Source organism: Giraffa tippelskirchi, chromosome 8 (assembly GCF_054371585.1).
Source record: "Giraffa tippelskirchi isolate mGirTip1 chromosome 8, T2T-mGirTip1v1.2.pri, whole genome shotgun sequence".
NCBI lineage: Eukaryota > Metazoa > Chordata > Mammalia > Artiodactyla > Giraffidae > Giraffa > Giraffa tippelskirchi.
This window is the reverse complement of record NC_137282.1, coordinates 140695323-140722333: the sequence shown is the minus strand read 5'-3', so window position 1 is coordinate 140722333 and position 27011 is coordinate 140695323. Positions and strand designations below refer to the sequence as shown.

Below are 27011 nucleotides of genomic sequence, written 5' to 3'. Positions count from 1 at the left end.
AAGGAGACCCAGCAATCTGTGCTTTTATAAAGTCCTTGGGGAATTCTTTCACAACCTCAGCTGGAGTGAGCACTGCTCTGAGGAATGCCCCGAGGGTGGACTTGCCTTCAATTGCATTTCTGATAAACTTGTCTTTGCCTTGTCTCTGCCCCTCTTTTTGTGAAATTCACCTGGAATGTCAGAGAGATGCTGGGAGACAGCATTTCAAACACCCCCCACCCCATCACCCTCTCTCCAGCACTACCATCTGAGCCCTGGAGGCAGAGACTTTTGCCGTTAGGGTGCTACCTGTACATACAGCTCCTCTCTGTCCACACAAAATGGCAGACATGCGATGATGGTGATAATGGGCAATTTTGAGTTATTATATGCCAAGCATTTTACACATATTATCTTATTGAAACCTCACAGTAATCTTACTGATGAAGGATTAGGTTCAGAGATGTTAAGCTGCTTTCCAAGTTTCCTTAGTGATTGAGACTGTTCTTTTGCCTAGAACTCAAAGCCCCACACTTCTTCATGTACAGTTACCATAACTGGTGAGCTACAAGGACATGCTAAACTAATACAAGGCAATGCAAAGGCAAGCTAAAGCCTGTGCCCAGGATTGGGTGGGAAGGGGGCCCATGCTAATGTGCATTCTGCCCAGCACTAATGCCCTCAGTATATGGTGTGCTGTCCTGAAAAGCTGTGCCAGGCTCCATGACACAGGGCGATGCTGGACTGTGCAGATCTGTGTCAAGGTAAAGTGAATGCTGCTTCTGTTAACAGAGGAGAGTTTGGAGACAGCTCCTCCCTTGGGCCTCAGTTCTTGGTGAGGATGCAAAGAAGAAGAATCTAAGGTCTTATCTACTGCAAGAAAGTTTACTGACAATACTGAAAGAAAGTACAGAGAGAACACCTCAAGAGAAAAGTGGGCCACACCAAGAGACACAATGGTCCTGGAGGGCTAAAGTACAGAATTTTTAAGGTAAGATCATTTGCATAATCCAGGAGGTCATTGATTGACAGTCTTGATTGATGGTTGCAGGTTATAAAACAAGGTGCTCTACTGTGCATGTCCTGCCCGTAATTCAGTCTGTTATAATTAGATGTATGTGTTCATGGAATATCTATGAGCAGTTAATGAGTCCAAAGTAACCAAAGGTTACTTTAGTACATGATAATGTGAGGTGTGTGCATGCACAGGAGTAGGGAAATTTCTGCCCGTTGGCTGGTGGGGGATTTTTCTGGCCCCTTGACTATTTTGGAGCGCTGTGGGGTGGGGGGCATGTTAGAGGGCGGGACTGGTAAATTGCTTGGTGGGATTAAGTGGCCATTGGATGTTTAGCTGAAGGGGCCGTCTCTCCTTGCTCTCCTCACTAAAATCACATACATACTGACCTTCCCCCTTACCTCTTCAGAGCAGTTTGTCTCCTGGGCTATGGTTTTCATTTTGCCCCAGATAAAACTTAACTCACAGCGCTCACGTTGTGCATTTTTTTCGCTTGATGCATCTCTCCCTTCTTCTCTTCTTCTGTTTGTAGAGGAAGTTCCCTTTTGCTTCATGTCTGTTCTCCTGATTTTAATTAGTTTATAAAGAAATGATAGTATACTAAAATTCCAGGACATTCTAAAAGAAAATTAATTTACCCACAATCTTGTACCCCAATACACATTAGTTTTCTCGTTCTGTTCCTTTGTGTCTTTGCTTCTATATGTGTATTTTAACCATAGTGTAGAAATAATTAAGTATTCTGATTCTTTTTAATAATTGCCTGTCTAAAATATTTTATCACCTTTTTCTGAATGTCAAATGCAGTACAGGCTTAATGCATAACACTTTTCAAAAAGCGACAAAATGTGGTCACACACACACCCTGATTTCACAACCCAAAGATAACCATTGTTAATCAACAACATGTATATGCTTTCAGGTATCCTCACACCCCTCCTATAATCTAATGGGGTTAAAGTTTTGGCATTTAGGAAGCAATGTGATAGGTGCAGGAAAGTAATGATTAAGACATACATATCATGCTTTTTTACTGCTCTGACCTAAACACTTTGCACATCATTCTCACAACAGACTTAGGTCTTGCATTCCCATTTAACAGATGGGGAAATTGAATTAAAGAAAGAGAAAGTAATTCACCCCAAGCCACACAGCATCAAGTGCCACAGTGAGTTTACGCAGACAGTCTGTCTCCAAAGGCTGAGCCTATAAACTACCACCAAGACCAGAAGTCAAGCACTTACCCAGCCCTGGTCTCTGTGACTGTGTCAGGGAAAGCCTCCAGCAGGCAGTGACACTTTAGCGGGCCTCAGGAGTGAGGAGGAGGGTAGCCAAGAAAAGGGGGCAGAAGGAAGGCAGATATAAAGAGAGACTTCTAAGAACCAAGACCCCGTGCAAAGGCAGGAAGGCAAAGAGAGCAGGAGAAAAGTATTAAAGTGAGAGTGTAGAGGTGAGGGAGGAAGAGTGGCTGAAATGAGGCTGGACAACAGTGGGGGTCTCTGGGGAGGGGCTTTCTAAACTCTGTGTGAGAGTCTGATCTTTACCCATCACCCTTTTGTTCCCCCACTGCTGCTAAACAGCTTTGTTTGTGAGCCCCAGGCATAGCCCAGACACACAAGGAGCCCAAGAGGAAAGCACAGTGTGTCACAGGGCATCTCCAGGCCAGCCCCAGCCTGCCCTTGCCCCAGGTCCTCGGGTGTGCCCCAAGATGCAGCAGCTCAGGCAATCAATAGGCCACATCCCTGCCCCTCAGGCTGCAGAACAGGTTTGGGCCTGCTCACATGCTCCCTCCAACTTGGCCTCCAGGCTGGTCACAGACATCTCAGCAGCCAAAAGAGGCTCAGGGAAGGGTTTTAAGCCAGCAAGTGATAGGATTAAATCTGCTTCTTAGAAAGATCCCCTTGGCTGCTGCAAGGAGGGTAGAATGAAGGACCACAGGACGCAAGCCTAGACAGTGTATGAAGCTGAGCAGAACCCTCTGGGACCCTCTCAGGTATATGATCCCACTTCACCCCCTGTTGCTCCACTCCTTGCAGTAAAAGACTGCTTTAGTCCCTTAGGCCTCCTCCGAGTTCTCAGAAAGTCAGCCTCAAGGATTGAGCTCTGAAAAGGATGTGAACATGTAGCAACAAAGAGTTGTAGTCGGGCCAGGAGAACTGGTAATAAATTGAAATAATAGATCAGCAGGAGAGCAGAGTCGCAGAACCTCTAGTTCCACCCAGAAGGACACAGATAACAAAATCTGATGAACATTCTTGAATTGCTTTTACAGAAACCTGACTCCCACCAGAAAGAAACTGCTGACCACAAGCACATCAGACCAGTTGGGACCAGAAGGTTGATGATATTGACTCCTGAAATATCACCCTGTTATCTCACCACGTATCAGTACAGAGTACTAATGACTATTAGTTGATAAGTCACCCGATTACCTATATCCCTACTATTGCCTTTAATAACCCTCCCCTGAAAGACCTCAGGGAGTTAGGATCTTTGAGCATGAGCTGCCTTTTCTCCTTACTTGGCATCTGCAATAAACACTGTATTTTCTGGCATCCTGCTGACCACCTCCTTGCTGCAACCCTAGTCCCCCAGAGTTCAGTCTCAGGCAATTTCCACAGGGTTCAATTTTGTTCTTTTCTAGTTTTGGTTAATTCTTCCTACATAATTTCACCAGTGTAAAAAATGAGACAGACCATGGTGGCAGTTAAGGAGAAACCTCTCAGAACAACAATGAGGCAATGAGAATGAGACCCGACGGAAGACAGTTGTGTTCAGCCTTGCTTTTCAGGTGTTTGGTTTGGTTTTGATTTTGAAACATCAGCTGGTGTTAAGACTCTCCATTAGAGAACCAGTAAAAGGGAATTATCCTTCTTGATTCCCCAAGAAGGCTCCAAGGATGAGGACAGCATAACAGGAGAGTAGTGCTCAGATGCAACTTCCTACCTGGACCCCTCCTGTGGGATGGAGACAGCAGGAGAAGGAGAGAAGATGAGGGGACAGGGAGTTGGCCACCTTCCTGCAGTGTCCAGTGGACTTTAGAAAAAAGCTATTTGTTTCCTCCTCAAGGTGATGTATTTGTGACTGTTGACATGCTCAACAGTGCAAGAATCGAGGTTGTTAGCAGAACCTAGGACATGAAGAAACCAGGACATGAAAATAAAGCTCTTTGTTAACAACAACAACAACAAACCCCAAACAAAACAAACTAACAAACAAAAATGACTATACTTCACAGATGGCTCAGTGTTAAAGAATCCTCCCAGCAATGCAGGAGATGTGGGTTCAATCCTGGGTCTGGGAAGATCCCCTGGAGAAGGAAATGGCAACCCACTCCAGTATTCTTGCCTGGAGAATCCCATGGACAGAGGGGCCTGGCAGGCTACAGTCCATGGGGTCGCAAAAGAGTCAGACACAACTTAACAACTAAACAACAAGAAAAACAACCACAACCTAGAGTTGGCTTTATTGTGCGCAGAGCAAGCAGACCCAAATCCAGGTTGGGCAACACATTACAGGATGCTGTGGAAATTGTGCAAGAGATGATGGCAGACTGCATGGAAGATAGGGTGGTGCACAGAGAAGAGAGGGACTGGTGAGAGTCAGGGGGAAATGGGGAGATCTGGAGAGAGGAAGCCGGGTGGAAGCTTCCAGCCTGGGCAACAGTGTGGATCAATTGCATCAGTCTCAGATTTGGAACCCGATTTCTGCTTGGGCTTTGGTCAGGGTCTGAGTTACTGGAAGTACAGCCAGGTAGATATATCCAGAAAGCAAATATACTCAGGCCACATGCCCAAGAGACAGGTCCGAGCAGATCTCTTCCTGGATATCTGCCCGTGGCATGAGGTTACTGATTTTCCCCAAACCCTCAGGTTGCCCCCGAGCGAGTTGCCAGCCCTGTGTCTGCCTTGGGGAGAAGTGGGTGGGATGACGTCTGAGGGACAGAGAATGTGAGTTGTGTGGCCTGTGCATGGGTTGGAAAAGAATTTCCAGACATGAGGCAAAATGAGAGGAGAATAGAGTTTATTAGCATGGGAGACGCTGTTAGAACAGTGGGCTCGAGCGAGAGCTGACACTTTCATGGGCTAGTCCCTGCCTACGCTGACTGCAGCCGTGAAATTAAAAGACACTAGCTCCTTGGGAGGAAAGCTATGACAAACCTAGACACCGTATTAAAAAGCAGAGACATCACTTTGCTGACAAAAGTCCATATAGTCAAAGCCATGGTTTTTCCAATAGTCATGTATGGAAGTGAGAGTTGGACCATAAAGAAAGCTATAAGTGGGTGAGTGTTAGTTGCTCAGTTTTGTCCAACTCTTTTGTAATTTCATGGACTGCAGCCACCAGGCTCCTCCGTTCATGGAATTCTCCAGGCAAGAATACTGGAGTAGGCAGCCATTCTCTTCTGCAGGAGATCTTCCTGACCCAGATCTGGATAGAACCCAGGTCTCCTGCCTTGTAAGCGGATTCTTTACCATCTGAGCTACCAGGGAAGCCAGCCACCAGGGAAACCAAAGAAGATTGAGCACCAAAGAAGACTGAGCACCAAAGAACTGACGCTTTCGAATTGTGGTGCTGGAGAAGACTCTTAAGAGTCTCTTGGACTGCAAGGAGATCACACCAGTCAACCCTGAAGGAAATCAACCCTGAATATTCGTCGGAAGGACTGTTGCTGAATCCTAAGCTTCAATACTTTGGCCACCTGGTGGGAAAAGCCAACTCATTGGGAAAGACCCTGATGCTGGGAAAGACTGAAGGCAAAAGGAGAGGGGGCGGCAGAGAATGAGATGGTAGATAGCATAACCAACTTAATGGACAAGAATTTGAGCAAACTTTGGGACACAGTAAAGGACAGGGAAGACTGGCATGCTGCAGTCCATGGGGTCAGAGTTGGACATGACTTAGGGACCGAACTACAACAACAAGCCAATTTTTATAACTTCAAGACAAAGAAAATTCCTGTTGGAAGGGTGGCATTAGGTGATTGATTAGGTGCTATAGGGTGGGTATTTTTACCTAAAATCCAGTCAGGGAGCTGGCCAGTTTGGATCAGGGAGGCTCATGCTAATGGTGGCTATGGGGCTCCGTCAGTTCTGGAGATGACCTTGGTGCAGGGTTCCATATCTGTAGCCTTGGTACAAGGCTTTACCCCTGTGGCCTTGGTTTAGGGCTCCACAAGTTGCTTGCCTTGGGGCTGGTTCTGGGGATGGGAGGTGACATGAACCTGCTTCATCCCACGAGTGACACAGATCTGTGCTCCAGTTCACCTTTGCCCCCTTTCTGGCCAACTGTTCCCACCTGATGGCACTTAGTTCCTCACCTTGTTGCTAGTCAGGGAGAGCTGGGTGTCCCTCTGGGCCTCCCCCAGAGCCCAGTAAGTCTCCAATAATCCTGAAAGCCACTGGTCTCCCCTGCTATCTGTGAGCTCCTGGCATAGGCATGGCCCTGCTGCGCTCCCTGGGCTGTGCCCTGAACAGTCGTGTGGTCATGTGAGATTTAACGTCAGAGGAGACTGGGTAAAGGGTATTTGGAAATTCTGTACCACTTTTGCAATTTTTCTGTAATGTAAGTAATTTCCCCAAAGCTTAAAAGATACATATTAAATTATGTATTAGTGAAATAAAAATGAAACCTACAATTTGCATCAAACTGTTGCTAACAATTGTTGAAGCAAGGCGATGGGTATGTCAAGGCTCCTTATAACTCTTTTCTACATTTATATATGTTAGAAATGTTCCATTGGGAAAAGATAAATTATGGGAATTCCCTGGTGCTCCAGTGGTTAGGATTCTGTGCTCTCACTGCTAAGGGCCCAGGTTTAATCCCTGTTCAGAGAACTAAAATTTCATAAGCTGCGAGGCAAGGCCACAAAAAGAAAAAGACAAATTTTATGTATATTGATGAAGTCCCTTTCATGTGCCAGGCACTGTAGTCAACTGTGAGCCCTTGGCATTCTTGTCCTCAAGGAGTTCACAGTTCACAGGAGGAAAGCAGATATTAAACACATTAGGTTGAAATTGTGATATGATAATAATTACTTTAAATGGGGTATAACCTATAAAAATATAGAACCACTATGCTGTACACCTGAAACTAATATGACATTGTAAATTAACTCTAGTTGGAAGTTTAAAAAAACTTCAAACAAAAAAATTAATAAGTTAGAGGACACACAGGAATTGAGTGTTCCAAGCAGAAGAAACAGCATATGCAAAGGCCCTGAGGCTAGAGAGGAAAGCCAAGGGTGCAGTCAAGAAGAGAATGGTCTGAAAATGACCTAGGTGATGCAGTTGAGCCCTCCCACCCAGAGTGAGGGCAACCTGGGAAGATTATTTGGGGGTGTATACAATTGGGGTCGCAATACCATTCCTCATGTAGTTCTTTTTACCAATTTAGATTGCTATCTCCCTATTTTCTCTACCATATCCTCATTTCAGCCACCAGCCTCTTATGACACACTCTCCCTCTCTCTCCAAGATTCTTCCATCTGCCATAAACTTGGCATCCCATTTCACGAAAGCGTGGTCCCCACTGGTCTGCTAGGAGGCCAAATAAACCTGGAATCTCTGTGTGTACATTTATGGATCACCTTGAAATGGAACATTGGTGATTTATCCTTTTCTTTGTGGCATGTACAGAATGTTCTACCAGCCTGGTCAACTGCGTGGGGCTATTCCTTATGGGACCCATAGCCACCCCTGGAAAGGGGGGCTGGTTGTTAAATTATTAAAGCATCTAGCATACACCCAAGGACTGGCAGAGAGGAACTGAGCAGAGAGGCAGCAGGACTTTTATTAGGTTGATACTGACCTTGTTATCTTCATATAGTTTCTCATGTCTGTTTCAGGAGGAAAATATTTTTCAATGTGTGATTTTATGGGTACCTGGCATTATTGCCTCTTCTTGGTGTGCTCAGGAGATGATTCAAGTGTTGTTTATTAGTTCCTCAAGGACGTGTCTCTAGAGGAAAATAATAATCAAGAATTTAGAAAGTGAGGGCAGAGAATTCGATGATTTGGGGAAAATAAGAGTGTTACTAAGAGCAATCTGAAAATGCAACCATGTCAGTGCTGGGAAGGATCTGTGAGATTATGTTAGAGTTGCCTTCTCTAGACTGGATGGTGTATCAGTGTGATTCATATGGAAATCACACAATTATGCTGGACTGGAATTTGGCAAAGTCACACATTTGGGGAATCCCACCTGAGCGATGAGGAGAAAATATGTATGAGTGGTTGCATGTCACTTGAACTGGCAGCTCCTGTTGGGAATTCAGTCATCAATGGTGGTGGGTCAGAATCTGAATTTGCACCTCCAAAGCTGATTTCACCACCCTGAGCTTGTTGTTTGTATGAGTTACTTTGTGACTGAGCACAGAGTAGCTCGCTGCTTTCCCTTTTTCTCCTCCACCTCCACCTCCTTCTTCGTGTTCAGTATTTTGGGGACCAAAGCCTGGGCATGGTTTCTTACAAAGAAAAGATTTAAAATTGCAAGTGAATCTAAATGCATAGGGCTATTTGGGTAGTAAGGCAAGTGCATGTGGATTTATTTCTTAGGCACTTCAAGAAAATTATACCCTTCTCTTGAACTGCCCTGTTTCCAGCCCAACAGATAATTTGCAAATTCCATCTATTTGCCAAGTTAAATATTCTCCTGGGCTACCCTGCCAAAGCATTTGCCCAATTTTTTTGCACATTCATTATCTTTTCAGTATGTGGGAGATTTCTACTGTTTTGATAGTTGTGTTTAAACAGCACAATGTTGGGTTTTATAAGCAGGATTGATTACTTTATGATCATGATCCCAGATTATTATTTAATTGTTCTAAACTACTGAGTTGCAAAATAACAAGTCCTCTAAGGGAAATGCTAAAGAACACATGTCTTGGGCTGTCTAATCATGCCACGTTACACACAGGGTATGTTGAATTTTGAGCAATGTCTTGTGTTAAAGACTATGATGATGTCGCTACTTCCTGAGAGCTCACAGGTTAGTGAGGGCACAGAAACTGTAATCTCTGCAGGCTATGAAAATTCAATAACAAAACAGATACAATAGGAAGAAACTAGTCTGTCTGTCAGGAGGACTAAGATCCAATCCAGACTTCATCACTAACTACATAGCTGGCCAACACATGCTCTCTCTGGGGTACAGTGTATTAATTACATACTTGGAGGAGTGGCTAGCTGACTTCTAGCTCTATAACTCAAGACGTCTTGAAGGAAGAGCTAGATACATCATTGGAGCACAGAGCTGGTTTCTAAAAGGTACATGAAGTCACCAGGTAGGATGCAGAATAATGGGAGTGAGCAGAAATGCCAACTTAAAAAGAATAAAACAAAGGTCTCATACACAGAAGCCTCAGAATCTCAAAGACCTTTTAAAATCACAGTGAGGTTGGTGCTTTCAGGGCAAAAGAGAATTCACAGGAAAAAAATTAAAATAAGCCCGTGGGAGAAGATATGGAAATAGAAACGAAGAACAAGCACTTGTAGTGTCTATGAACAGGTTTTAGACAAAAATGAGGAGCACCCCTAATGTAGGGTAGGGAGTAATGGAAAAGTCACAGCCTGGATGATGCTGCTGTGAAGGTGGAGCCGACCTGGGCAGGTGGGCAGCAACCTGTGCTTTCTCAGCCTTCAGCCACTCCCCTTGCTCTGACTTGCGTGACTACTAGAATCATGATCCTTGGCTCAGAACCAATTAAAATGAAGTCACCATTAGGCTCTTTGTGCATGGTAGGTTGTTGACAAACCTGTTTTTCTGACTAAATTTAAACCTTTTAAAAGCAGATTCCACATCAGGCTCCTATCTTGTTTCCAACCAGCCATTATCTCTTGATACCTGAAACTGCTCAAGGGGTCTTAGGGGAGGAAGCTTGAAGGAAATTTGTTAAAAAGAAGAAATACATCACGTGTCAACCAAAAACAAAGTGTCCATGAAGAAAATAGATACACAAATAAATAAAGGTCTTCTGGAACGTTTAAACTATTTTGACAAAAAACTCAAGTTTTGTAACCAAGCAAGTGAGCTCCTTGTCCCAAGAGAAAGATCAAATACTGGGGCAATGGTCTTTTGCAAAAAAAAAAAAAAAAGGTTTTATAGCAGGGCAGCTAAGCAAGGAGACAGGAAGCAATGCTAAGATCTGTCTTCCTGATCCCTTTTGAGTGGCATATTTATCTTAAGAGTAAGAAGCAAGTGGGCAGGGGGGAGCACTCAGAAATGGTTAGTGTACAGTAAGTGTAAGTTTCAAGGTAAGTTTTAAGAGTTCTCTTTGCAGGCATGGAATATTTTCAGCATGTGACTTCTAAAGTTGACTGTCAGTCAGCCTAGTCCATCAGTAGGAGTGGGCAGTGCTCAGTTGGAGAGGCTGTCATCAAGTTGTCTCCATATCTGTAGTTCTCTGGTACTCTGCTAGGTAAGCTGGTATTCTTGGCACATCATTTTGTTTGTACCTTATGGGCCTTGTAAGTTACAGGGTGCCAGTTTCACACGCCTTTTTTGAAACATAACTATTGTGCAGGGACTTCTGTGCTAAAGATTCAACAACCACAAAATTTTACAAGAATTAAAAAACAACTTTTTTTGGACAGAGGTCTGTTGACTAAAAATGGGATTGAAATTGTCCCTCCCTAAGTCTAGGCAGTTGAATCCTTGCTTTTTAATGACTCCTGTGCTTCTGTACTGTCATCACTGATAAAACTTGCCCAAGACCACGGCTGAGCTCACCCAACCATGTTGGGGACAGGGGCACTATGCCACTGGCAACTCCTGGGGATGATGCTAAGTAACTATCCTCCGATGACAGGACAACGAAGAAGGATCCAGCCCCAAATATCACTAGTGCAGATACCTTAGACTACAGCAACATCTACCAGACTTCTTTGGCTGGTCCCAGTCACAAGTGTCTCTTACATTTTACAACAACCCACACCACACAATCACATACTGACACATTACTGAGTACCGGTTCATACTGCTCACCACACAGCCATCCATTAAATAGAGAGATGAGGTGTTGAGGCAAGGCCTGGGATTTTACTGGTAGAGCCAGCAGACTGAAAAGATGGTGAACTAGAGTCCCAAAGAACCATCTAACCTGTGTTAGAATTCAAACTTATACTAAAAGGGGAGGGTGGTGTGGCTGGTGGTGGCAAATTTCTTGTTGCCAGCCATAACGATACAGGATGTGAATTCTTTGTTCTTCCAACCATCCACATAGATCTAACCATAATGTTTCTATAAACCTCCAACAAGGCAAATGCTATTCTTTGTTCTGCAACTGTTTTATCCTTATATGAAGGAAAAGACTTTTTCTTTATATGAAGGAAAAGACTTTGAAATTGGGCTATCCTATCTATTTCAGGCTACAGGTAGCATTCTTTTACAAAAGGTGCAGAGCCAGCATGACTAAGCAAAGGCTACAGAGCACAAAGGTTAGAGCCAAAGGAATAGATCCAGTGCAGAGGCAGGTTTGGCTTCACTGTTACAGACGCTCACATGACATAAATGTATCTGTTGCCAAAACTCAGCCTCTGTTCACTGCTGCCAATGCAGAGACAGAGTTTTGGAGGAAGTAGAAAAGAGTAGCTTTTATTGCTTTGCCGGACAGAGGGGGTCAGAGTGGGCTAATGCCCTCAAGACTGTGACCCACACTGGATGGGGAAGTGAGGAGATCTATAGTGTTCAGGGAGCAGGATGTGATCAGCTCATGGATAATTCTCAGACTGGTTGGCATCAAGGTGAAGTTTCAAGCATCATCAATCTTTTGGTTTCAACCAGTCTAGGGTCTATGTTCCTGTGGTCAGCAATTTTCATCTGGAGGGGATCTGTTTCTTGTTAAACCAATTTAGGAATATGTGTCAGGCCTTTATCTATATCTTTCAGGGAACTGTAAGTTGGGTGATTCTGTTATGTAGCAGATTCATAGTCTAAATTGTTACCAGTTCCCCAGCCCAACAGCTATTCTTTGCTCTCACATCTTCACATTTCCCAGTCATTAACTCTTGAATCAACATTTTATTTCAAGGACAAGGACACAGGGAGTTGTACATGGTTTTGTAATTCAAATGAAAGTTTTAGCAAAAAGTGCTTACTGTAACTGTATATGATACACCTTTGTATTTACTATTTTATTTCGGTTGAAAAACACTAGTCAGAACCTGCTGTGTTAATTTCACAATCCACAATGGGCCACAATCCATCACTGGCACACACTGGTATAACAAAATCCCAAGACATTGACATCAAATAAAAGTGCCTTCATACAACCACTATAGAGAACAGAACGGAGTTTCTTTGAAAAACTAAAATTAAAACTACCATATGACTCAGAAATACCATTGGTAGGTATATACCCTGAGAAAACCATAATTTCAAAAGGCACGTGTACCCCCATATCCACTGCAACACTATCTACAATAGACAGGACTTGGAAGCAACCTGAACATTCAATGATGGATAAATGAATGGATAAAGAAGATGTGGTACATATACACAATGAGCTATTACTCAACCATAAAAAGGAATGAAATTGGGTCATTTGTAGTCTTTCATACAGAGTGAAGTAAGTTAGAAGGTGAAAAACAAATATATATTAATGAATATATATGGAATCTAGAAATATGTTCCCAGTGGAATAGAGACACAGATGTAGAGAACAGACTTGTGGACACAGAAAGGGGAGGGGACGGTGGGACAAGTTTAGAGAGTAGCGCTGACATGCGTGCGCTACCATGTGTAAAAGAGATATCTAGTGGGATGCTGCTGTGTAGCACAGGGAAGTCCTCCTGGCGTCTGTGATGACCTAGAGGGGTGGGATGGGGGTGGGGAGGGAGGGAAGCTCAAGAGAGAGAGGATTATGTGTATGTGTATAGCTGATTCAAGATGTTGTACAGCAGAAATCAACACAGCACTGTAAAGCAAATATATCCCAACTTTCTAAAACAGTTTAAAAAACAAGGTGCAATTGAATGGGTTCACCACTTACTTCAGACTAGTCAGAATTTACCTCAAGTAATTTTTGTGAAGGTGAAATGAGGATAAAAGTGAGAAAATGCCCACTATGTGGTAGGCACTAAACATATGTTAGTTCCTTTCCATGTACTATAAAGGTAGGGCGCTAGCATCTCTTTCTCTAGATCATAAAATAAAATTCATCCAGCAGTGAAAAACATATAGAATTACAATAAGAAAAAAAGGAATGAGTTTTGTCTTCTGCGGAGAGAATTTAGAAGGTTTAGGGACAGTCAGGGCAGGATTCAGCCGCAGTTAATGCTTTTGAACAAGACCACCCGACAGTCAAGGACCGACTTGGCTCCCTGCTCCTCTCTGTCAGTGAAGTTTCCTGGTTTCAAGTCCCCTCACCAGCCCTGGGTGACAGCTGAGCAAGATTAAGCCTGCTCTATTTATGTCCTCAGAGAGAGGACAGATGCAATCTGAGACTTGGTTTGGTGCAACTTCACAATGACACCTGTTGATAGGTGAGAATTTGGACCAAGGAAGAACCACCAGGGACTGTTCTAATGCCACCATGAAAAAGGCAGGCACTACCCCTTCTGTTCAAATGGACTGGACATTGTAAAGTGCAGTTTGCCTCTGTGGTCTGATTCATCCAGGTTCACAGGAATTGAGGAACTGCTATCATGACAGGGAAGCCCAAGCTTCACTATTTCGATGCCCGAGGCAAGATGGAGGCTATGCGATGGCTCTTGGCTGCAGCTGGAGTGGAGGTAGGTCCTCTTAACTTGGATCACCGTTGACTATCAAAGCACTTTCTCACATGAGCCAGACCTCTGCATTAACGGAGCTGAGTATGATTTTGTGTTGCATAAAAATAGCTGCACATTAAGAAAGAAATGGACTGATCTGACCAAATGAATATGTAAATAATCCTGCCCATGGAAGAGTATAGAAACATTTTTTTTTTAATTTGAAAGGAAACAAAAGATGTGTCAACTAGTCCAACTGCGTGAGACTTACTTGGATTTCATTTCAACAAACCATAAATATTATTTATGACATGCTCAAGAAGAAACTTAATTGTTGATTGAATATGTTATTAAAGAATTGTTGTTAATATTTTAGGTGTAATTTTTAGGTTTATTATTATGTTTATGTTCAAAATAGTTATTTTGTTTTAGAAATATACATGAAGTATACAAGGGTAACATGATACGATACCTAGAATCTGCTCCATTTTTACATAAAGGGGAATGTGGATGGGCATATAGATGACACAAGACTGGCTTGGGTTGATAATTGTTGATGCTGTTGAAGGGTATGAGAAACACTACATTTTAAAAATTTGTGTACATGCTAGAAATTCCCACAATAAAAGAAAAACTGTATGTAATATTAGAAAAATAAATAAAATTAAGGTTAAGATATAATCACAAATATGGGAATGAGCCAACTGTAACAAACCACTTGATAATATTTAATATATTCACTCAGCAATAATTTTGGGTGGGAGCAATTTAGGGCTTCTCTGGTAGCTCAGCTGGTAAAGAATCCACCTGCAGTGTGGGAGACCTGGGTTCAATCCCTGGATTGGGAAGATCCCCTGGAGAAGGGAACAGCTACCCACTCCAGTATTCTGGCCTGGAGAATTCCATGGACTAATGTATAGTACATGGGGTTGCAAAGAGTCAGACATGACTGAGCCACTTGCACTTTCACTTTTGTGCCAGGCTCTGTACTCAGTTCTGGGGATACAGAAATGAATGAGACAGACACAGTCCCTGCCCTCAGGCAGCTTGCACTCTAGTGAGGATGCAAACAAGTAAGTGGGTGAATAAGAGATGGATGGGAGCATCTAGGAGCACCCCCAAGCATTTTATAGTGTTAAAACACCACATGCCCAGGAGCAAATGTAGGACTCTGTTGATGGCGCTAGTGGTAAACAACCTGCCTGCCAAGGCAGGGGGAGAAGTGGGTGACAGATGATGAGATGGTTGGATGGCATCATCGACTCAATGGACATGAGTTTGAGCAAACTCCGGGATGCAGTGAAGGACAGAGAAGCCTGGTGTGCTGCAGCCCATGGGGTCTCAAAGAGTTGAACAATTGCTTTTCTCAGTGATAACTGTAGAGGCCATGCATGGATGCTAAGTCATTTCAGTCATGTACGACTCTTTGCAACCCTATGGACTATGCCCACCAGGCTCCTCTGTCCATGGGATTCTCCAGGCAAGAATACTGGAATGGGTTGCCAGGCCCTCCTCCAGGGGATCTTCCTAACCCAGGGATCGAACTAGCATCTCTTCTATCTCTTGCATTGGCAGGCGGGTTCTTTACCACTAGCGCCACCTGGTATTCATTGGAAAAGACCCTGATCCTACGGTCCACAGTGTCGCAAAGAGTAAGACATGACTTAAGGATTTCATATTTAGTGAAATGATTTTTTTCTAAAATTACCCTCATTTTTACCAAACACAGCCAAGATGAATTTGTTATTAAAATAAATTTGGTGACAACCCTGGTGGTCCAGTGCTGCAATTAAATATCCCACATGCTGCAAATAATACCTGGCACAGCCAAACAAATAAATAAATAAAAATAAATATTAAAAATAAAGATTGTCAGGACTTCCCTGGCGGGATAAGAATCTGCCTGCTAATGCAGAGGACACGGGTTTGATCCCTGGTCCGGGAAGATCTCATATGCCACGGAGCAACTAAGCCCATGTGCCACAACTACTGAGCCTGTGTGCCTCAACTACTAAAGCCCGTGTACCCTAGAGCCTGTGCTCCACAACGTGAGAAGACCCTGCAATGAAAAGCCTGCATAACCTCACGAAAAGTAGCCCCCGCTTGCTGCAATTAGAGAAAGCCCATGTGCAGCAATGAAGATCAGCACAACTAAAAGTTAAATAAATAAATTTAAGAATTAAAGATAAACATTAAAAATAATAATAATAGATATTTTAAAATAAAGTGTTTGTTCATTGACTATGTAAGGTATTTAATGTTGACTCTGGTGTAATTCCTCAGAAAGAGTCTCAGACTAAATTCCCAAAAGGCTCTCAAGGCCAAGAAAGCCATGCTAAAGGCCTGCTATCAGATTTGCCCAGCTGGATTTCTCTCTTCTAGAGGTTTTCAAAATAGTTTGAGATTCCCATATATATCAGTAGACAGTCTTTTTACATTTACTTGACATACATAAATCCAGACAGACAGAGATCTCTTAGTTTTCTGCTTGAGATTTAAAATGTCTCTTTGCCTCCTTTTTTTCCCCCTTGGCTTTAAGTTCTACTTAACCCAAGGCCAAAGTCTCAGGCAAAGTGGGCCGTGTTTGTATCTCAAGGACATGAGAAGAGTTGATGTAGCTTTTTCCTAGGCATATTTTTATTCTCTCAGGGTCAGAATTTTGAGAAAAAAAAAAAAAAGTATTTCAGCAAGTTAGCCTTTTCTAGTTGCACATGCTAAAAGAGCTAGTTTTGCAATTTAAAAAAAAAGTCTTGTTTTAACAAATTTTGTGGTCATACTGTCAAGAAAAATCATCTTTCCTTTTTTTTTATAGTCATAGTTTCATAGCTAAAATATAGATCAAATAGTGTCAAATTGGTCTTAATAATAGGGGCTTACTTGCTGATAAAAATGTTGTCCCAGAAAGGTTTATTCTTCTGGGGAGAGAGGGGTCTTAGTTTGATCAGAAAGACCTGGAGAAGTAAGGGAACATGTAGGAGTGGGAGAAGCTTGGTTCCCCCCTGAGAGTTGGGAGAAGTTAGAAGGAGATCATTTAGAATGTTAGGAGAGTTTTTTCTCATTATAGTAGCCACTTAGAGCAGGATTATGATAAAAGGCCTTGAAAACTTGAACATTAGGAAACTCAGTCCATTATCTCATCCTGTGGCAATAAAAATCTAATTGTAAGAGACTCATTTTCAGGCCATTTTCCTCATCCCCCAATTTACATAAAGGCCAGGCACTGTTTCAGTAAAAACTTCCTAGTTCTTAAGGATACACTCCAGAGGTGCTTCTTCTGGCTTAGAAAGGGTTCCTCCTATATTGAATAATCTGCAACCCAGAACAGAGACCGCTCTTAGCTACATAATCCACCATCCTCGATACATTGAGGAGACACCTGAAGGGGATTCAGAGTGTCCCCTGAATTTACTTTGACCTTATTCCTTGACAGGGCTTGGGGAATCCTCTATTCCCCCACTGATTTTTAACCAGCAGTCTCCAGTTGTTCTTGGTACCTTGAGAAAAGTGTCCTCCTTTCATACCTGGAGAGGACATGTGGGCCAGCACAGAGTGGTTGCAGGTTTTCCCTTAAGCTTTATAGTATGACAGATACTGCCCAGGATGCAGGCTGATTGGAACTGGCCTGCTCAATAAGTAGTCTTTCCCAGCCTATGCGCTGCCAAGGCCTGGAGTGAAGGGGAATTCCTGGAGGAACTGGAGTTGGCCACAGTGGAAAGTGACACAGCGGTCAGGACCTGAGGGTTTCACCTGACACTGACAAAGTATGGGCTTGGCAGCAGCAAGACTTCAGTTAGTCTTTCCCCAAGAGGATTTTAAAGAATTAGGTGAAAAAGAAACCTTGCTGTGCAAGTAAGGCAGGAAAGAAAATCCCAGCACCGTGGAAGAGAGAGTGAAAGTCAGGAGTCTCCAGCCAATAGTTTTAGCGACATCTGCAGTTCACCTTGAACTCCCAGGTTTCTCACCAAATGATCTCGGAGAGACTGCAGTACTGAAGAGAGATCTTAGTTCCCTGCCCGGGAACTGAACCAGGAATCCTAATCACTAGACCACCAGGGGCTAGAGGCTAAAAGCAAAGTAGCCCCGGCTGTTTTCCCAGTTTGCAAGCAAGAATGTTTCAAGGAGGTGAAAACCATAAAAACAGGTGCAAGGTTTATTATTAGAGACACAGCACAGCATGTGGGAGAGCACACGGAGAAGCAGTTTATTTAAGACAGAAGCAAGGCAGAAATACACACCTAGAAAGAAAATGTATAGACATCCTCTCTAATCAGGAGAAGCGTTCTGTACCCCACCAGGCTCCTCTGTCCGTGGAATTCTCCAGGCAAGAATACTGGAGTGGGTTGCCATTTCCTTCTCCAGGGAGTCTTTCTGATGCAGGGATCAAACCCAGGCCTCCTGCATTGCAGGCAGATTCTTTACTGTCTGAGCTACCAAGGAAGCCCCAGTTAGAAACCTCCCAATCCTCAAACTTTTCATCATCAAGCTGCTAAGTCGCTTCAGTCATGTCTGACTCTGTGCGACCCTATAGACGGCAGCCCATCAGGCTCCACCGTCCCTAGGATTCTCCAGGCAAGAATACTGGAGTGGGTTGCCATTTCCAGACCCTTGTTTAAAATAAAAAATTGAATGGAGGGAGGTAATATACAGCAGAGGTCCCTGGTGGCAGCATCTTGGGAGTCAAAGGCCCCATGGAAACTCCATGCCGGGGGACACCCCAAATTCTTGTCCTGATTTCACAGGGAGAGAAAGGCTTTCCAGAGACATTAAAACTCCATAACTAGAAGAATTTCCCAGTCCCTTCCCTCCAGTGACATTCCCCTCCCCTCAAATCATTACCTAATCACTGACAGAGGTAGGGACAGGGTAGAGGTGAATTAACCTGCAAAATAAGCAGTTACTTGCTGCAACCCACACTTTTATCTTGGTGGCTCTAATCTAAATCTCCAAATGGCCTTGATCACTGTCCCCTGTGCACCCTGCCGAACTTGGAAATCCTACAGTCTCCATAGTGGGCAGCAGAGAGAGGCCATGCAAGTTCAGTAATGCTATAGAATGAAATAACAAAAACTTATTGACTGTTTCTGTTTTCCAGTTTGAAGAGAAATTTATAGAAAGTTCAGAAGATTTAGATAAGTTAAGACATGGTAAGAAACTGAATTCTTCTAATGGGAGGATCTAGTAGCAGCCACAAGTTGAGGTTTGAATACCAACAAGGCCTTGTGTGTGCATGGTGGGAATGGGGTCAGAAGAGAGGAAGAAATGTGGTTAAAGGTAAGGGTGGGGCTCCTTGAGAAGCTCTTGCACCTCACTTGGGACTAGGAAGGCTGCAACCCTAGTATTTGCTAAAGGAACCAGCAGTTGCCATGAGCCTTTTTTTCTGGCAAGTTTTACAAGTCTAGCAATATTGTAGACTTAGTGAACAGGAAAAGGGACCTGCATATAGAAATCTCTCAAAACCTGCCTTGTATGATGTAAGACTTATTTAGAACTTTTCATTTAAATTGGCAACCAGTTGGCGGCCCTATTGCAGCCTCTTCCAACTTCTTTCTAAAATATCCATAAAGACAAATAGACTCAGAATTACAAGGAATCGCCCATGTATCTGAATGACAAGTAAAAAGATAAATGAAATAATGGGTTAAAAAAATAAAAGATTGAGCAGGAAAAGGACTATGGGAAGCCAAAAACAAAATGCCATGTTGCTTAAGTGTACCAGGTCATTTTAGTATTTCATTTTATATCTTCAGTTATGTCAACATTGTTTTTTCATCCTAAAAGTGTGTAATTCATACAGTATTTCTCTCTTCTTTTCTCCTTTCAAAAGATGGGAGTTTAGTGTTCCAGCAAGTGCCAATGGTTGAAATTGATGGGATGAAGCTGGTGCAGACCAGAGCCATTCTCAGCTACATTGCCACCAAATATGATCTCTATGGGAAAGACGTGAAGGAGAGAGCCCTGTATGGTTTTTCATGAGTGATAAGTAGGAACAATCCTAGGTGTTTCCCTGAGCGATTAGGATGTGTTCATGGGGCTCATGACCCATAGCAGCTATAGACCTTAATGGTGTAACTGAGGTCTAGTACAGCAGGGACATATGAAGATGAGAGAAGAGTAAACTCGGACTGGAATCAAGAGCTTATATAAGAAGTTGTGGTCCATAGGTATAGCACAGTGACAGAGGATTCCAAACATAGGTGAACTATAAAGCTGGGAGGAAGGTGGAACCATGACTCCCGGGGCTCAGACTAGACACCCACCAACAGCTACAGACAAGGGACAAAATGAGTGTCTAGAGGATAAATTATGAGAAGAAGAAGATCTAAAGGAATTGATTCTTAAGTTCCAGAAATTTTAGAATGATAACCAAGAGCTTAATTTATTAGTCCTCTTTATGGACCGGTCACTTGACAGGGGATAACAAAGTGGAAAACTTTGAGGATAACAAAAGGGATAATAGTGGATAACGAAGGGGATAACTCAAGACACCAGAATTATCTGGAATATTTTAATATAAGTCTGAAGCAGCCAGATTTATTCAATACAAGCAAACTGGGGGAAATCTTTGTTGCAATGGGACAACCTGATTGATACTAACATCGTGTATGGAACTGTTGACAGTTACTCAAAAAGTTAAAGAGTTACCATATGACTCAGCAATTTCACTTCTAGGTATACACCCAAGAGAGTAAAAAACACATTCACATTTCACAATTCAAGTTCAACATGATACCTATCAGTTTGTAGCAACGTGATAGCACAATGCTGCGGTCAAGAGCACAGGCTCTGGGGTGGAATGACCGGCACTTCCATCCCAGGTTCATCACCAAACAGCTCATGACTTCAGACGCTTGCATTAACATCCTGCTCTTTAATATTTTATCTGAAACCTAGTCTTCAGCTCCATTGGATTATTTGTGAGGATGTGTGGCTGGACCATACTGATTCCATTTTGTCCCCTCTCCCTCCATCTTTAGGCCACAAATCCTACAACCTCGTCTTTCTGCATATTGCACTTTAGCCTCCCAACAAAGAATGTGCCCCAGCTGGATAAGTTCCCCACCAACTTTTACCCTTGCCTTCATCTGATAAGAAAACTGGAAGAATACATTTTGTTGACACAGATGGTTAATGGTTATGAGATCCTCAGGGAAGGGAAAATGACTCAGCTCCTTCTGTGCAGACTTGCTTCTCACTTGGTAGTCAGATTCTAATTTTTAGTTTTGGCCCCTTTAAATTCAGCTAGATCCCTTTTGGCAGCACAAAATGCAGCTGTGATTGTCTGTGGACCATTGTTTGCACTGTCTTTCCTGCCTGTTTATAAGTTACCCACAGTAAACTTCATAGTGGAAAAAAAAACAAAAACAAAACACATCCACACTAGAACTTGTACACAGAAGTGCATAGTGTTCATAATATTCAAAAAGTGGAAACAAACAAAATATCCAACAACTGATGAATGGATGAACAAAGGATGATATACCAAATAATGGAATATTTTTAGTTGTGAACAGGAGTAAAGTGGAGTATGCCACGGCAACCCACTCCAGTATTCTTGCCTGGAGAGTCCCGCGGACAGAGAAGCCTGGTGGGCTCCAGTCCATAGGGTCGCAAAGAGTCGGACATGACTGAAGCGACTTAGCATGCATTCAGAAGTGAAGTACTGATGTATGTGACAACATGGATGAACTTTGAAAAATACTAAATGAAAGACACCAGACACAAAAGGCTACATATTGTGTGATTCCAAATATATGAAATGTCCTGACATTCAAATCTGTAGAAACAATAGTTGAGTGGTTGCCTGGGGCTATAATGCTGAGGAAATGGAGAGTGACTGTCAAGGGTACTGGATTTCGTTTTGGATAAAGCGATAAAAATATTCTGGTATTAGAATATGGTGATGGTTTCAGAATGTACTAAAAACTACTGAATAGTACCATTTAAAGAATGAAAGTAATGCTATGTGAATGTATTTCAATAAAGCTTTCATTACCAAAAAAAAACAACTCGTACAGGAAATCCTTTTGGAACAAAAACAAAAAAATCTCTTGGAATTTTCATTGTTGTAACTGTATGAAGAATTGCACTATTTCAGGGGATATTTGGGGTGGAGTCTTGAGAAATGCAAATGAGGCCAGAGTCAGGCAATCATATGTGGAGGAGGTTGTGGAATCATTTCTATCAGAAATAACTGGAGGAACTACTGATACTGGGCATCTAAATGGACCTAGTGGTGTAACAGGATGAGAAAGGGAGAGCTAGAGGGACATGACTGGGACCACTGTGCCAGGACTCTCTCTAGACGTGACTGAGGTGGTGCTAATGCATCACACTAACTGTGCATAGACTACGTCACAGCAGAGATGACAAACCCAGGTATGGTCTCAGAGGTTACCTGCAGGGATTTATCCACTTCTCTCATGCCTCTATGAATGGGTCCCAGTGTGCTTTGTCCCTATATTTGATCATGCGTATAATCAAAATATTAGCTATGTCTACCTTGATGGCTTGTTCTAGAATGAAATGTTAAAATTAATAAAAATTGTAACTCCATGACCGGCTTAGAAACATGTACCCAGTGGAGAATTACTTTATCATTTTTTGATGCCCCATTCTTACCTATTCTTAAACTCGAAAATCTAAGGCAGGAGACATTTGGCAATTTGGTCATTTTTTCTTTCAGGATTGATATGTACACAGAGGGTGTGGCAGACTTGGGTGAAATGATCATGCTTTTGCCACTGTGCCCACCTGATGAAAAAAATGCCAAGTTGACCCTGATCCGAGAAAAGACAACAAACAGTTATCTCCCTGCATTTGAAAAAGTAAATGGACTGTTTAGTGGTTTTGACACTGAGACGAGAGGACAAAAGGAACATAGTGCCTGGCATTGCTGGGGAATCGACCTTCACTTCTGTGAACCTTCCTGAGGACTAATGCAGCATCCTGACTCTCAGGGCATTTTCTAAAAATTGACTCTGAGGGAGAATTGTACCAGTTTTACACACATTATCGTTTTTCAGCATAATTTCTATTGACTCAGACCCAATTTGAAATTCTCTGTTCAATGGAATTTCATGGTTTTACTTAGAGCTTGGGCTGTGGAAGTTCTGAGAGCCACACTGGAGCCTGGAGTAGGAGGATCCTGCAGAACACAGTGCAGGGGCTTTGATCCAATAAGAGCATGATGTCAGCAATACATCAGAAAATATTCTGGTACCGTGAGTAGGGAGCCATGAGAGCAGCTGCCTGTCAGGAGAATGTGGAAGTGTTTCTGGGATGGATGAGATATTTCTAAACAGAGATGGGGGCAGTGTTGGGGAGGAAGAGACAGAGGAAAAGATGTTCAGGAGAAAATAATCACAAATTTTGGGGACATGGCTCTCAGACTTTTGAAGGTCATACAAAGCCAAGGAAATAATGTTCCATCATTATGCCTAGCATATATCTTAGTTAATGTTTCTTCTTGATGGTAAGAGGAGAGCATCTCAAGATCAAAATTACCTGAAATCATGCTAAACAAAAATGATTAACTTGGAAAAAAATGATTTTAAGAGATTCAGGAGGGTTACATACATATATAAAGATTAACACAGAGCATAGGATCATTCTTTCACTTATTCAGCAAATGTTAATTCATTGTTTGCTTATCTGGCCACATTCAAGGAGCGAAGAATTTAATAGTAATCAGAAAGCACACCCTCCTGGCCCTGGAGGTGCTAAGAGTTTATGCAACATTCACAAAATGATAAACTCTTTGATGACTGCAGTTTGAGTTCATCTGTACTTTGATTTATGGGTTGAGAAGATTCTCCTAGAGGAGGAAATGGCAATCCACTCCAATATTCTTGCCTGGAAAACACCATGTACAGAGGACCCTGGCAGGCTACAGTCCATGGAGTCACAAAGAGCTGGACATGAATGAGCATGAGCAATGACGGACAGAGAGTACTTTGAAAACAAAGGGCCGCATGAGAGCATGAGTAAAAATTATATATTATAAAATATATTTTGATGGCTTTTCCAAATGATTATCCATTTGTCCATACTTTTATATTTTTTGCTTTGTTTTCTTTTCTAGTTTCTCAGTCATATCCAACTCTTTGTGACCTCATGGACTATAGACCACTAGGCTCCCCTGTCCATGGGATTTCCCAGGCAAGAAATCTGCATTGCAGGCAGATTCTTTACCACTGAGCTACCTGGGAAACCCTCCATGCTTCTGTATGTACATATAATCTGAAAGTGTATTTGCCAAAATGTTATTATGTTAGTTAGTGATGCTGTATGCATTTTTCTCTTTATACATTATGATTTTCATATTGCTGGAATATTTTAATAAATATAATATATTTCCCTAACACATTATTATGAAACATTTCATACGTGCAGAAAAGTTTAAAATGTTCATAAAATGAACTCATATGAACCTGCCATGTGGATACCAGAATTAAGCTTTGGTTTCCATTATCATGTGTGATTATCTCTCCATTCCTCTTCTGCCAATCAAGTACATAATTTTGGCTATATAACAGAGTGAGTCAAGGCATCAGTGAAGTTCACCCCCAGAAATTGTAACATGTGAATTGTAACACAGTGCAAGTTAGGAGTCAGGGAGAAGGGACTTCAAGTTGACCCAGGTTTATTTCAGGTCCCAGAGAGAGACCGGGAAATCAGGAAGCAGGAAAGAAGAGAAATGTAGACTGAAATAGCTTGTTCAGGGTAGAAGAAGGTTGTTAAGAAGTTGGAGTCACTGCCCAAGGGAGAAATATGAGAGGGACAGAGAGAGAGAAAGAGAAGAGAGAGAGGAGAGAGAGAGATGGCTGGAGGGTCATGTTGTGAAGTTCAGGGCTACACGCTTGAGGGTGTGGGGTCAACAGAGACACTCTGCAGACAGTGCTAAGCCCTCGGCCCAGTGGAAGAAGTAAGGCAGCCACAGCGAGGAGGGAACAGGAAAAGGAAACGCTAGTCTGGCTTCCACTGGGGGTGAGGAGGGAACCGCAGGGACTCAACTGGCCCATCTCACTGAGTTGGGGGGAGCAGAAGGTCTGAGGCCCCCACACGCCCAGTGAGGGGCAGAGATGGAAGTGGGGCTGGGCGGGGGGCAGGGGAGGAGCAGGGGTCCAGGCTGTCTGGACCTGTGTTCCTGATGTGACCCCTCCATTCACCAGGTGCTGAACAGCCACGGACAAGACTATCTTGTGGGCAACAAGCTGAGCAAGGCTGACATCCACCTGGTTGAACTTCTCTACTATGTGGAAGAGCTGGACCCCAGCCTTTTGGCCAACTTCCCTCTGCCGAAGGTGAGCTCTCCCATGGCCCTGGACAGGGGGTGGGGGGGGGGGTTGGATGGAGGTGGAGGGGTAGGAGTTGGGGTGTGCCCACACCTCCCACCTCAGAATCTGTTCTCTGCAATGCTAGGGTCCGACCGTCTCATTTCTTCCCCTCAGTTCCTGTTCCTTTTCTCTCACACATTGATTTCTCTCTACCTGTCTCTCTCTCTGAGGACAGATTGGTTCTGACTGACCTCACAGATTACCTCTCATGTTTTCTGTCTTCAGTTTCAGCCCCATCTCCTATCTCTTCTCATCTTGATACCTGGAGCCTTAATCTGTGCTAATATCTGACACATTTCTCTTCCTCACACTGCACTCAAGGGTGAACCTGCAGGACTGAGGTGTAGGAAGATCGGGACGCTGAATGGAGCCTTACACTAAGTCATCTCTGGGGAACGCCATTGGGCTGTCATCTTCCTGGCTCACTGGGTGTCCATGTCCAGCCTCCTCCTGGTGCTGATGGAGGGGTCCCAGCTGGCCCTTGTCTAGGAGGGTCTCAGAGTCCCTGCTGGCTTGTATCAGTGACAGGGGTGGCCTTTAGCTGCACTCTGAGCTGTGCTCTTGTGCACTGCAGGGCCTGAAAACCTGAGTCGGCAACCTCCCGGCCGTGAAGAAGTTTCTGCAGCCTGGCAGCCAGAGGAAGCCTCCAGAGAATGAGAAAAGTCTTGAACAAGCCAGAAAGATTCTCAAGTTTTAATAAAGCCAATGGGGCTACCCAGGACATTGAGGACCAAACTTATGAAACTTCTGGCAATGAAGTTTTTATCTAAGTGTAGACCCTGGGTGTTGTGAGACTAATAAACTATTCCAAAGTTTTAGTAGCCATTAAATAATAAAGCTCCGATGAGCAGATTTAGTTACTATTTTTCTTTAGAATCGAATATAAAGTCAGATTTTCCATCTCTTTCTAGCACGTCTCTTTTTTGGAATTAAAAATTAAATACAAAAGGGAAATATAGATTATGTCATCCCCTTGATTTTTTTTGTAGGAATTATCATATAACATCTGTCACATAGCTTATCAAAGAATCAAGTGTAGAAATTCATAATCTAACATTCTTAGGTTTCCACAGGAAAGAGCTATTTTTCTGGTGTTGATGAAAACAGTCAATAAACAATAACAAGAATAAGCACGAGTTTTATTTGAGCAAACTGAGGACTAGCCAGAAAGATACCTTCCCAGATTACTCTGAGCAGCTTGCTCTGGACAAATACGGTTTCCAGCACAGTTTCGTGTATCTTTGTCAGAACAAAGGACATTAAACCAGTCAGATACATTTCTTCAAGGTTGAAATAAAAAACACCACACAGATCAGCACATATACAGTCAGCATGGCCTTGGCACCTGGCAGAGGACTCTTATCATGGAAGGTGGACCAGCATTGGCGTCCCAGGAAGGAAGGCATTTAATCTCCCCACTCCACACACCCCCCTCCACTGTCTCCCCCACACCCCCACTCCCACTTGCAGGATGTAGGATCTTAGTTCCTTGCTGCTGCTGCTAGGTCGCTTCGGTCGTGTCCGACTCTTAGCGACCCCATGGACTGCAGCCCACCAGGCTCCGCCGTCCCTGGGATTCTCCAGGCAAGAGTACTAGAGTGGGGTGCCATTGCCTCCTCCTGACCAGGGATCAAACCTGTGCCCTCTGCAATGCAAGCATGGAGTCCTAACAACTGGACCACCAACTAAGTCCCTTAATCTTTATTTTTAAAATGGACTGTCTTTCCTTCTGGTCAAGGTGCTCTTTTCTCTAATAACTAAAGCAGATATAAAATGTATGTTTGATTGGCTACAAACAAGTATTTCAGTTGGCATAAAATTCAAGTTGACTCATGCATAAGTCAGAATGACTTCCCTATATCTCAATATGTGAACATTTCTTTTATCACTGAGAGTGGCAAAAAGACATTTAAAAAAAATTTCTTTGAGAGACATTTTCCTTCTGATAATAAAAATATCTTTTCTTATGCA

General features: G+C 43.0%; 1 protein-coding gene across 1 annotated transcript; it reads left to right on the top strand.

The window, feature by feature from the left end:
- The first annotated feature begins 462 nt into the window (after positions 1–462).
- Positions 463–27011, top strand: LOC145516246 (glutathione S-transferase A2-like). Its single transcript, XM_081517385.1, has 7 exons — positions 463–970; positions 13612–13725; positions 18797–18848; positions 19529–19661; positions 22388–22529; positions 24876–25007; positions 25615–27011. The coding sequence occupies exons 2-7, from the start codon at positions 13639–13641 to the stop codon at positions 25627–25629; spliced, it is 561 nt and encodes a 186-aa protein (XP_081373511.1). The 5' UTR covers positions 463–970; positions 13612–13638; the 3' UTR covers positions 25630–27011.

Excerpts from the sequence above, each read along its gene's own strand:
- LOC145516246 (XM_081517385.1), top strand. The coding sequence starts at position 13,639 with ATGACAGGGAAGCCCAAGCTTCACTATTTCGATGCCCGAGGCAAGATG. Across the intron at positions 19,662-22,387 it reads GACGTGAAGGAGAGAGCCCT|GATTGATATGTACACAGAGG; the intron begins GTATGGTTTTTC and ends TTTTTCTTTCAG. Across the intron at positions 22,530-24,875 it reads ATCTCCCTGCATTTGAAAAA|GTGCTGAACAGCCACGGACA; the intron begins GTAAATGGACTG and ends TCCATTCACCAG.